This window comes from Haliotis cracherodii, unplaced genomic scaffold (genome assembly GCF_022045235.1).
Source record: "Haliotis cracherodii isolate W230 unplaced genomic scaffold, xgHalCrac1.p SCAF_15, whole genome shotgun sequence".
Lineage (NCBI taxonomy): Eukaryota > Metazoa > Mollusca > Gastropoda > Lepetellida > Haliotidae > Haliotis > Haliotis cracherodii.
The window spans coordinates 23,339,041-23,352,714 of NW_027266270.1; the positions used below are offsets into that span (position 1 = coordinate 23,339,041).

General features: G+C 38.8%; 2 protein-coding genes across 2 annotated transcripts in view; one reads left to right on the forward strand and one right to left on the reverse strand.

Annotated features, from left to right (window-relative positions):
* The window catches only part of LOC139462395 (aldehyde dehydrogenase, dimeric NADP-preferring-like), a 35,099-nt gene extending 30,014 nt beyond the window's left edge, over positions 1-5,085 (reverse strand). Inside the window, exon 1 of the mRNA XM_071244079.1 lies at positions 5,031-5,085. Coding sequence (XP_071100180.1) covers positions 5,031-5,048 — 18 coding nt within the window. The 5' untranslated portion in view covers positions 5,049-5,085. The remainder of the gene's footprint in view (positions 1-5,030) is intronic.
* A 5,078-nt stretch (positions 5,086-10,163) lies between these two features.
* LOC139462396 (GTPase KRas-like) overlaps positions 10,164-13,674 on the forward strand; it is a 44,752-nt gene continuing 41,241 nt past the window's right edge. Inside the window, exon 1 of the mRNA XM_071244080.1 lies at positions 10,164-10,381. Within this exon, the coding sequence (XP_071100181.1) occupies positions 10,351-10,381 (31 nt within the window). The 5' untranslated portion in view covers positions 10,164-10,350. The remainder of the gene's footprint in view (positions 10,382-13,674) is intronic.

Here is a 13,674-nt window from a genome sequence, read left to right on the forward strand (position 1 = left end):
TATTTCACTCGACACATGGAATATCCTCTATGTATTACACTGACACTGTGACCAACATTTTTTAACAAAAATCAGCTCATCTAACCATGATATTATTCAAACCTATTTCTTGCAGACCAACTACAAACAATGTGATTGTTAATTTTGAACATATTAACGAAGTGAACTAATTCATAATACATCTTTCACTGTGAACATATTTCAATGTGAAAATCAAATGGATCAGGCACATACCTCTTCCATGATAAACATGAAGACTTCACCACTACAGACAGATAGTGTGATCAATGAATCTCCTTGTGTTCGTACTGATATCACATATGATCCAAATACTGGTGGTTTAGAAATATAGATTATTTTTCATCAAGTCTGTTTCATTGTTCAGACATGACAATAAAGATAATTGATCTCCAACTGGCAAAATAATAACACATCTCACCATAGGTTTCATATGAACACACAGAAGCAATCCTGTGGGCTTACAGTATATAAATTACTAGGGCTGCAACAAATACACTACCGTATTCGATGTAATAAGCGCCCCGCTCTAATAAGCGCCCACGGCGTTATTTGCTAATATATTGGCTAGTGAACAATCCCAGTTAGCACCCTTTCTGACTGATCAATGTACACAAGACTTACTTATTCGTGTATAATACGCACTCGTTTGTTATATGCACCCTTAAATTATGGGCAATTATCTCTTAACGTGGAACAGCTCACCCAAATACACCCATCACTTAACGTGGGACAAGTCACCCAAATACACCCATCACTTAACCATGTTAACGTGGGACAACTCACCCAAATACACCCATCACTTAACCATGTTAACGTGGGACAACTCACCCAAACACACCCATCTCTTAACGTGGGACAACTCACCCAAATACACCCATCGCTTAACGTGGGACAACTCACCCAAATACACCCATCGCTTAATGTGGGACAACTCACCCAAATACACCCATCACTCAACATGACACAACTCACCCAAATACACCCATCACTTAACGTGGGACAGCTCACCCAAATACACCCATCACTTAACGTGGGACAACTCACCCAAAAACACCCATCACTCAACATGACACAACTCACCCAAATACACCCATCACTTAACCATGTTAACGGGGACAACTCCCATCTCTTAACATGGGACAACTCACCCAAATACACCCATCAATTAACGTGGAACAACTCACCCAAATACACCCATCACTTAACGTGGGAAAACTCACCCAAATACACCCATCGCTTAACCATGTTAACGTGGAACAGCTCACCCAAATACACCCCTCACTTAACGTGGGACAAGTCACCCAAATACACCCATCACTTAACCATGTTAACGTGGGAAAACTCACCCGAATACACCCATCAATTAACCATGTTAACGTGGGACAACTCCCATCTCTTAACATGGGACAACTCACCCAAATACACCCATCATTTAACGTGGAACAACTCACCCAAATACACCCATCACTTAACGTGGGACAGCTCACCCAAATACACCCATCACTTAACGTGGGACAACTCACCCAAATACACCCATCATTTAACGTGGAACAACTCACCCAAATACACCCATCATTTAACGTGGGACAACTCACCCAAATACACCCATCGCTTAATGTGGGACAACTAACCCAAATACACCCATCACTTAACGTGGGACAACTCACCCAAATACACCCATCACTAAACGTGAGACAATTCACCCAAATACACCCATCACTTAACGTGGAACAGCTCACCCAAATACACCCATCACTTAATGTGGGACAACTCACCCAAATACACCCATCACTTAACGTGGGACAACTCACCCAAATACACCCATCACTTAACCATGTTAACGTGGGACAACTCACCCAAATACACCCATCACTTAACCATGTTAACGTGGGACAACTCACCCAAATACACCCATCACTTAACCATGTTAACGTGGGACAACTCACCCAAATACACCCATCACTTAACCATGTTAACGTGGAACAACTCACCCAAATACACCCATCACTTAACCATGTTAACGTGGGACAACTCACCCAAATACACCGATCACTTAACCATGTTAACGTGGAACAACTCACCCAAATACACCCATCACTTAACGTGGGACAACTCACCCAAATACACCCATCACTTAACCATGTTAACGTGGGACAACTCACCCAAATACACCCATCACTTAACCATGTTAACGTGGGACAACTCACCCAAATACACCCATCACTTAACCATGTTAACGTGGGACAACTCACCCAAATACACCCATCACTTAACCATGTTAACGTGGAACAACTCACCCAAATACACCCATCACTTAACCATGTTAACGTGGGACAACTCACCCAAATACACCCATCACTTAACCATGTTAACGTGGAACAACTCACCCAAATACATCCATCGCTTAATGTGGGACAACTCACCAAAATACACCCATCACTTAACGTGGGACAACTCACCCAAACACACCCATCACTCAACATGGGACAACTCACCCAAATACACCCATCACTTAACGTGGAACAGCTCACCAAAATACACCCATCACTTAATGTGGGACAGCTCACCGAAATACACCCATCACTTAACGTGGGACAACTCACCCAAATACACCCATCATTTAACGTGGAACAACTCACCCAAATACACCCATCACTTAACCATGTTAACGTGGAACAGCTTACCCAAATACGCCCATCACTTCACGTGGGACAACTCACCCAAATACACCCATCACTTAACGTGGGACAACTCTCCAAAATACACCTGTCACTTAACGTGGGACAACTCACCCAAATACACCCATCATTTAACATGGGACAGCTCACCCAAATACACCCATCACTTAACGTGGGACAACTCACCCAAATAGACCCATCATTTAACGTGGAACAACTCACCCAAACACACCTGTGGCTTAACAACTTGCAAGTGCTTTTGTGAATCTTGTGTTTTTCATGCTCTGTATCTGACAGGACTACTTTGAACAGCTTAACATCAGAAGTTGTCATATTATCATTGTGGGATGAAGATGTCTGTACTACTCCAGTGAGGAGTTTGCGTTGATATATTAGAAGGAACTTCCATTATTGTGAAGTTGGTTGGTTTGTTTGTTGTTTAACGCCACACTCAGCAAAATTACAGCTATATGACAGCGGTCTGTAAATAATCGAGTCTGGACCAGACAATCCAGTGATTAATATCATGAGCATCGATCCACGCAATTGGGATGGATAACCTGCATCAACCAAGTCAACGAGCCTGACCACCCGATCCCGTTAGTCGCCTTTTTACGACAAGCATAGTCACCTTTTACGGCACGCATGGGTTGCTGAAGACCTATTCTACCCCAGATCTTGATGGGTCCCATTGTTGTGAAGAAAATACCATTTATGACAGAAAGTGGTTGAAATTCACACTTGTGGTGAATATCTAAATAAATGCAGTTTGGTGGATTAATATTCGTTGAAAGAACATCTTGTTTGTTTTTGCCTTATCAAATTTTAGATATTATTAATTAGACTTGTTTATTTTGTGCACTGCCTCTTTCCCAGCCCTAGACAACATATCTTCATATGACTTCATATGAACAAGAGACCATATACCGAGGGACGAGGTGACCCACAAAACTGTTCCATACGCAAAATAATTCTGGCTGTATATCAAAGTGCTACGCTTATGGTTATAACTAATAATTCATATTATTAATTCATAAAGCTGCAACAAAAGTAACCCAATATTTGAATACATATTTGCTGGAAAAATGATAGTTTCAGATACAATTTCTCCTGATCACTGAATAAAATACCTTCAAGTTATATTATTAGGAATTTTGTAACTGATTCACTGGTAGATTCAGGAGAAAATTTGTGTACAGCTGATTGCTATTTCCGGCTCAGTTTTCGAGACAAATACAAGGGTAATCTTAATCTCTGCATAGAAAACAATGCCTAGCGGAACAGGAAATATAATTGAAACTGTACATCATCATGTGTAGTGATGTTTTATCGCAATTTTCCTATTTTCACAAGTTTGTTATCGGTCTTCTGTACCTTCCCCTGAAGCGATGGTCTTTGACTGTGCTTAGCCTAATACTTGAAATAGAGTAATGTCAGCATTTGAGGGGAAGAGAAGGGAATTAACTCTCAGCATCCAAACATTACATAAAATTGTATACAAGACTATGGAAGTCAACAGATAAGGGCATTTGTGCATGTGTCGTACATCTTAAATGCTGCCAGTAGAAAAGCAGCAGAATGTCATGAAGATTCGGGGTAGAATAGGTCTTCAGCAACCCATGCTTGCGTAAAAAGTGACTACACTCGTTGTAAGAGGCAACAACTAACGGGTTCGGGTGGTCAGGCTCGCTGAATTGGTTGATGCATATCATTGTATCCTATTTCCGTGGATTGATAATCATGATGTTAATCACTGGATTGTCAGGCCCAGACTTCATTATTTAGAGACAGCCTTCATACAGCTGGAATATTGCTGAGTGCGGCATTATACAACAAACAAAGAAATTACACTCATGGGCGCAGTGTTCGTTAATGATAATCTACTGCTGAGGCCTGTCTAGTCCATAGCTGGTATATATGGTCTCTGGAAGAATTAGTAAGTCAAGAGCACGATAATCCCATAGCTGACGTCTATGTCTCTGCATGGGTTCTTGAGAACAAAAGTTTCGCACTGACTTATTCAACAAAGATAAAAATGTTGAAAATAGTTAGTAATGAGAGATACCATGTACAACTTGATGGATGATTGGTCCAATTATCGGGGCCCAATTATCAATATCATTCTTTAGGACAGACCTGTACCTAAGAGAACTTCAAGAACCATGCTCGGATAAATACGTTCGTAACACAATTAACTGAAACAAAATTTCTATGACAGTACATCGACATGTATTAAAATAGAACAAGGACTACAAACTTCATTTACATGTATGGCAAACACCAGTCACGAGAGTGTGATTCTGGAAATATATTACAGTGAGCATGCCATACCTCTGCAAAGTTCGCCATCTTGTTTGGTAACCTTTGACCTGAGTAATCGCCAACACTGCAGTAATCTCCCTTGTCAATACTAATAAATGAAAAAGAAGAACCCCTGAGTCACTCGGTAGCCGTTATTCAGGTCAGTCATGCTTCCCTGTTCAAAGTTCAACCACGGACGTATACATGTATGTACTCTTGAAAATCACATGCGTGAAACCGGTTGAGTAAATTATACAGCTCATCTTTTGACTTTTGTATTTTATATAGAGAGATCTATATGCAACAGACGTTACAACAAAGAGACCGAATGCGCTTAAATTGTGACACATGAAACGAGTTAATCAGGACGAGTTTACATGTTGCAACATTATAATTTCGGAGAACCATTCGTGTGTAACAATGTTATCTATCTTGTGATCGCCATCAGACTTAAAAGCGCGAACTGGGTACATTGTGACGTGACAAGCAAGTGACGTCACATTAAACACAAGGACGCCATTGATTATACCCGCAGAGGCCGGCGTACAAACTTGCGTGTTGTTGGTTTCTGTACAAAACGGCGACTGACCAATCAGACAGCTATTCTACGAGGGATGACATCAGCCAGTCCTGGAATGTCCGTGTTAGAACTGATCTTCAGCAACCCATGCATTAAGGGGAACGGGTGGTCAGGCTCGCTGACTTGGTTGGTGCATGTCATATCGTATCTCAACTGCGTAGATTGATGCTCATGATGTCAATCACTGGATTGTCTGACCCATGACCACCTCCTACCGATGATACCACTACCACTACTTACCCGTGAAGAATAGGTCTTCAGCAACCCATGCTTTCTGTAAAAGGCGACTAACGGGATCGGGTGGTCAGGCTCGCTGACTTGGTTAAGCATGTCATCGTATCGCAATTGCGTGGATCGATGCTCATGATGTCAGTGACTGGATTGTCTGGTCATATGTCTCCGTCATATATCTGGAATATTGCTGAGTGCGGCTTTAAACAACAAACAAACAAACAAACAAACACACTAATACCACACTACTACTGACTTACTCCTCCTCCTCCTCCTCCTACTACTACTACTGGAACGAAATCATTACTACAACCACGACTGACGCACCGATAACCGCGTGTGCTGTCCTACTACTACTACTACCACTACTACTTTTCCTCCTCTTGCTCCTCCTCCCCCTCCTCCTCCTCCTCCTCCTACTACTACTACTACTACTACTACTACTACTGGAACGAAATCATTACTACAACCACGGACGCACCGATAACCGTGTGTGCTGCCCTACCGACGCCTGTGAACAGAACGAGGCGCACATATAATCACCTTTTTTGAGCCTTGAAAAAAGTGTTGTTGGCAAAATATACACAAAATATCCGATTGTTCAATTATTTCTGACGCATTCACCTTGGAAGATATTTTATTGTTTGAATGTGGACGAAAACCAAAAAGCAACCAAACACTTTCATGTTCAAAATGTTTGGATTGAATGGACGCAACCTATGATGCATAGGGCTGAAATACGGGCATGTTTTGGTTATATAACGCCAGTGTTGGTCCAACTGATTTAACGACCCTTGGTCGTGAATGATATAAATCCTCACACTAGTTAGTTTCATATCATTTTGATTCACACCCTCGGACAATAACTTCTTTTTTTACACATATATGAAACATTGCTACGAAAAAGTACTGAAGTGAGCTCTTTATTGAAAACCGCGTTCTTGTCACCATGACGTCATACAAAGTGTGGTGTAAGTACGTCACGAATGTCAGTGTAAATTAAATAAAATATATCTGCATGACATAAACAATGAAATGGCATTGTGCACGTTAAATTACATTTACGCGCGATTCATATAAAATCTTACAAGGTCATAGAGATTATTACATTCTTGTGTGTCGTGGGGATTTTACGAGACGAGTGTCTAGTTGTAATTCCCGAGCAGAAAGGAAAAAAATGAAAGCATACACTTGATAACTGGTTTTGACCAAAAACTTACAAGCGTTATCAAAACGCTGCAGACTTGGGTGCAAAACACGAGTATGACACCCGTATCAAATACACCACCATCGAATGACCATTTCTTGTTTGTTTCATTTTTAGTCACCATTTAACATGACTATGCTTTCTTTTGCCCCGCAAATCATCTTGAATTCCATTGTTAATGAGTGGAGAATGAATATGAGATAAGAACTTTGGCGAAGAGAACTGTGAAGAAGCATAAACGCAAACAAAGGTTCGTCAACAATGCTAGTGGGCGCCATAACGTACTGTGACGTAACTCAAGCTTAGGCAACAATATATGAACGTTTAACGTCAACAATGTGTCGCATGACGTCATCAATGCTTCAGGGTGTGGAAAATGATCAGTGTGGTTGGTACTTAGGTTTATTAACACGTTTATTTTTAGCCGATATGGGGAATAGAAATCCATACTTGCAGGTCAAATAATATCACGTAGATATCATTGTCGACGTATATTCATCATTAGTGACACTGGGTTGTCTGGCCTAGATTCGATTATTTACAGACTGCAGTCGCACAGCTGGAATATTGCAGGGTGTCGCGTTAAACAACATTCTGCCATGAATGCGGAAATTCTTCGATTCCGATTGATCGATCATCGGTTTCAAATCATAATAAGCCCACCTGATTTGGCGACCGCATCGAGTTTATATTTATAGAAAAGTACTTGGATTGCTTGATAGTCATTTGTTAAAAGTTGACGGATGACAATCTAGACCAAAATATGGATAACAACTTCATTATTATACTGTAATAGAGGCGTTTCGGTATTAACCCTTATACCGTTGTCAAGCAAGACTGAATAACGAACATGATAAAGAAATATAGATGATAGGTGAAGGTTAAACAGTAACAATTATCATAGACATGAGTGGTTAACATGAGTAGGTTAACTCATAACAACAGATGGATAATTTAACACACACGATGACGAAACAAATTAAACGGGAAGCGAATTAAACCAGATAAGTTGCTAGGTGGGATCAACACCAGAATGAAAGAGCACAAAATTTCAGCCATAAACAGTCAGTAAATCAGCCATCTCGGCCATATAAGCAACTCGCCCAATAGCAACATAAACTGGGAAAACGTCCAAATCCTCTCCCTCAAACCGTCATGACTTCACTGAAAGAAACTATATAGCAGACGCAGTCCAGATTCGCCGCCACGAGTCTTCTATCAACCTTGATCAAGGCTATGTCATACCATCCACCTACTATGAACTCATCAAGCATTAGTTTTTCTTTTCATCCCACCTAGTAATTTAATCCGGTTTAAATGCCTTCCTGTTTAATTGGTTTCCTCATTGTGTGTAACATATTATCCTTCTGTTGTTATTTGTTAACCCACTTAACCTCCTCATGATAATCCCTCTCATGTATGATAATCCTTCACCAACCACAAATAATTCTGTTCCATATTTATTTGGAGTAACTTTAAATACTTAAGATTAATATTATTTGTAAAGGTAAATTTTAAGATGAATGGTATGTTTTTGCGTGTTTTTTTTAAATGTTTTTAAATAGTTTTTTTTGTGTGACCTTTTTAATTGAAGTTTCCAAATTGAGAGTCTGCAGATACTTCATTTACAGAATTAAGTCCATAAAATACCAAGAAGTCAATGTCTACATCGTAAGTACTTTGAAAATCAGCAAAGGTAATGAATGGGTTGTCTGCTTGTATGATAACACTTGCCTGAGACCTAAAGCTTTCCAATTTTGATTGGAAAACGTATTACCACCAATTTGTTATATTACTCTTGTAAAACAAACTTTCAGAAACAAATTCTTTTAAAAAAATGCACTATTAATTTTTGTTCCAAGCCCCATTTGTATATATAAATATATAAAAAAAAATGTTTTCCAAAAATGATTGGAGGCCTTTCTAGAAACCAAAAAGGGAAAAGCCATTATCAAAAGAAGGAATATTAACACACACTTTGTGCTGTTCCAACAGTAAAGTTTTCCACTTACAATTTTCAGTTGTTACAAGTTTAATTCCTGATCCAGGATTTTTTAATTATTTTTTATGAGGCTTAAAATAAATCATTCCCAGTCCTCCCTCCGCAACTGGTTTGCATATCTGTTCTCCTTTAATTCTATAACTTTTGTAATTTCTTAACAATTATATGTCTTGTTTGTTTGTTTAGCGTCGCACACATTAATTAATTAATTAATTATTTACGTGCTATCAACCAAGTCTCTGAGCCTGACCGCGGTCCATTAAGACGCCTCTTACGACCAGCATAGGTTGCTTGAGATCAATTCTAACCCGGAATCTCTACGGATCAAATGATTATATTTACAATTGTAGGTTACAATATATGCAGATTTGCGACAACAACATATTCAAAAGATGCGCGGCAATACATTTGGAACAACAACAACAACAACAACAACAACAACAACAACAACAACAAAACAAGATACAAATGGACTATGAGAGAGTATTTAAAGTTTTAGGGAACAGACATGTATCTCACAATTTTCCGTATGACATTTGTTTCATAAGACCTATTCTTGGTTATGATGAAAGAAAATTTCATACGGAATTTCAAATCCACATGTTAAATATGTATTTATTTTAAAATTTCAAAAAATAAATATGATGTAATCGATATAATTGTGCACTTGCCAAAATGTTAAAAATTCCACCATTACAACATCTGACTCATCACGTGAGTCACATTGCAACACATCCTTGAATTGGCCATATGACATAAAGACAAATTACTTTATCAAGGCCATCGTGGCAGGCACATGAAATACAAAAAAATGTCATTTTTGAAACATAATATGTAACATTATGATCTGAAGCTAACAGTCAGTTTGCTAATGGTTGGGAAAATAGTACAGAGACTGAATTTAGAAACTACACAGATTATTGGTGGCTATTTTTAGGAGAGAGAGACTCGACTGGACAGTTATGATAAATTCTATTATGCTTCAGTGACATGCTATTATACAACCAATGCATTTTTAATAACTATTAGTTTTATTTACTACAAGCACAGTCATTACAACTGACCATTCAGTGGTCTATGACATAGGAGGGAGCACGGTTTTTAGGAGTTGACACGGTCGCCCCTACGGTTCTCTTCAGCTGTCCGTGGTATAAAAGCTCCGATGGGTGTGAGCTAAAGAGGTCAAATCGTAGACGATCGTGACGAAGTGTGCTTGTGTCAAAGGCAACGAACATCGTCTGGCGTTTGTTTATATATGTAACAAGAATATATCCTTGTTTCCATCGGGGTGAGCCAGAAAGACGTCCAGCGGACGCACGTCGAGGTGCAAATGACCGAATACAAGCTTGTGGTGGTTGGAGGTAAGCGATATTTGTTACAATCATCGTACTACGAGTAGTGGTAGAAATCCTTCTCATAGCACACAGTGTGTGGAGCCCAGTGTTCGTGCCATAGCGTCACATATCTTTGACATTTTGGGTCACTTAGAGCAGATATGACCCCGATTTCGTGTCCTTGTGTAGTGTTAATGTGCTGGAATGTGGACTTGTTGTATTGTTTACGTTAGCAAGTTTTGAATCTTAACCAAAATCCGACATGTCGGTCATGGTTAAATACACCGACGTATCAACTGGTGTGCTGTAGTCAAATATATGGAGAGACATGCGTGTGGACATTCAAGTCTGTTGTACAGTCAGTTCAGATTGGTAGATGACTATGTGTGTTGTCAGTCCCCAGTGCACAGTCCAGGTATTCTGCTCGTACCAAACATACCCCCAGGGCCAGGATTATTTGTAATCTAAACACACTCAGAGGAAACACAGGCGAAAGAATGCAGTGGCCTCACATACAATGAACTGGGTTCATAACTGGAATTCCTTTTATACTTGGTTACATTTCATGTGGGTGTTTTGTTTTGATCTTGCTAAATTGCCATGCTCTCTCACCCCACATGCTCAATGAAGAACTTCTGTCTGCAAATAATTACAACATTGTAGAAAATAGGAACTTTCCACCTTTTCAACATTTTGTGTAAAAAATGGTTTTGCATCAGACCTGAGTTACGTTGGCAAGATGGCAATGTGTAAGATATGTTATGATTAGCTCAGAAAATATTAGATTTCAACATGTTCAATAATCATTATTTGCACTTACAATATTAATGCAAGAATTTCTGTTGCAAAGCTGCTGCAGCTCACAGAGTACCAGAAACCAGTCTGTATGAGCATGACTGTGATCACAGGACCATGTAACTAATATTCTTTACCAACTTACTCACAGACAAGGTCTTGTCTGCGAGTTTGTTTGTATAGGATATTAGTTTAATACATGGTCCTGTGATCTGATGTACTGCCTAGTATTGGAAGTGTAGGTGGGGTGCTGTCGTTGGATTTCTTTTAGTACTTTATTCCAGAACCCCACTAGTTGATTATTTAATTAAAAAATTGGGGTTATGACTTGGTCAGCATGATTCTTATCATGTTTATTCATACTAGGAATGTTCATGTGTAATGATACATTTTCTTATCATATGATAAATATCTTGATGGTGTAGGTCACGATGCAATATGCGATAGATACATGCCCGTCATGCTGAGACATATTCCATCATCTTATACGTACTGTAAGAAAATAGAATTTTACAAAAATTATTTTATAAAATTTTACTTGTTACCCTTATAGACAGACAGATAGACAGACATTTTTATTCAGTTTAAGACCACTTTTCCAAAAAAACGTTAGCATAGCAGAGATATAATATCTGCAAAGTATAGTTTACAGAAGTAGATGTGTATTTATATATAAAATTATCAAAGGAACAGTATTTCCAATTTGATTTACCTTTATAGTAAAATTAGTAAAATAGACCTTGCGATACGATATTCGTATGGTGACAGGATATCGTGTTGGGCCAGGTGTTTGGTGAATCGCTGTGCCCATAATTTTGAACGCTGTAATCTGTACACGTAGCAGTACAAGATATCAGTGTTATTACAAGACTATGGGGGCAGGGGTGGCCTAGTCCTCTAAGACGATGCAATTCGTTCATCAGAGTTGCGTCCCTTGGGCTTGCCAGAAACCTATGATCGTGGGTTTGAATCCCAGGTTGCCCCGGTATGTCTCTAGGTTTGTCAGCGCATACCCTGTGCTCGTGGGTTTCACCAAAGTCGTAAACATCTGAGACATGCATCACTTCAGGCTTTCCTCCATCCTACTGTATGTACAATCTGTAAGGGCCAGACAAATATGCTCACTCTTGGCATAATATACCAAAACAGACCTGCCTTTTGAGTATAAATCAGATTTTGCTCTCTAAGGGTTGTCTGCTAGTAGATCAGGATCAAGTGTGAAAGTGCTGAACCTTTGGCGATAATAGATTTCCAGACAAGATGATCGACAACTTCATTTTATTTACCATTATATTAAGCTGTATAATGGCTGTAGTCAATATTTTCCGAATTGTCATCAATAACCCTGATTAGCAGTCACATTGACATATGTTTTCCACCTGCTCCCAAGGACCTCTGGTGATTCAAAAATCAATGCCCCACATAATTACTTTATTGACTTTTTAGTGCAATAATCAAAACAAACTTACTAATGTTATATCCAAAAAAAGGTAAAAAATGTGTTTTCTTAGAATTCAAACTAATTCATCTAATATTTTTATGGTAATTGTAATACCAAATGTTAACATGATAAAAATAAAAGTTGATGCTACATCATGGACATTTCATGCGAAAAGATTAATACAGTGATTGTTTTCTCATGTTTGCCCCTATGGCATATATTGTCAACAGGTCAAGTGTGCATTTTATTGCCTGGTAAATATTGGCATTATGCAACATTGTGCATCATAAGCCACACCCACACACACAGTAACATTGTAAATGTTTTGAGTGACTATGGTTTTATCAATATTCCAGCAATAGCATGACAGGTAGCACCAGCAACCCAGGCCTTCAGTGTGATGAGTGAATGTATAAAACACTAGGCTACCCCTCGATATGTTATGCTTACATGTCTATAAATATTGTTTTTGGGAATACCTATTTCATAATAAAGTTAAATTGCTTTCATACAGCCAATCTGCCTTCATGGACATCTGGAGAACAAAGAACTGAATAATGCAGAGCTCCGGATAATATGCAAAATATCATATTCTAAGTGCCTAGCTCTAATAAGCGCCCACGGCGATATTTGCTAATTTATTGGCTAGTGAACAATCCCAATTAGCATCCCTTCCAACTGATCAATATACACAAGACTTATTTTATTCGCATATAATACTCACTCGTGTGTTATATGCACCCTTAATTATGGGCAATTAAATTCTGGAAAAATATATCTGTCGTATATAAATATTCCAGGTTGTCAGCATGAACAACTCTTGTTTCTTTCACCAAAATATTATTCTAATAAGAGCCCGATATTTATAATTTGAGAGCGCCCTGGACGCTTATTACGTCAAATACAGTAAATCACCTTTACCCAATTAATTTTGAGTTTCTTTGCATACAAATATGCATGAAAGATTAAAAAACACCTATTAGTTTAACAGTTAATGCTGAGTTAATTGTACCCAATGTAACCTTTTCAACGTGCAACCAATTTTCTGTACATTTCTTTATTCACTGATTGAATGCAGGTTTAT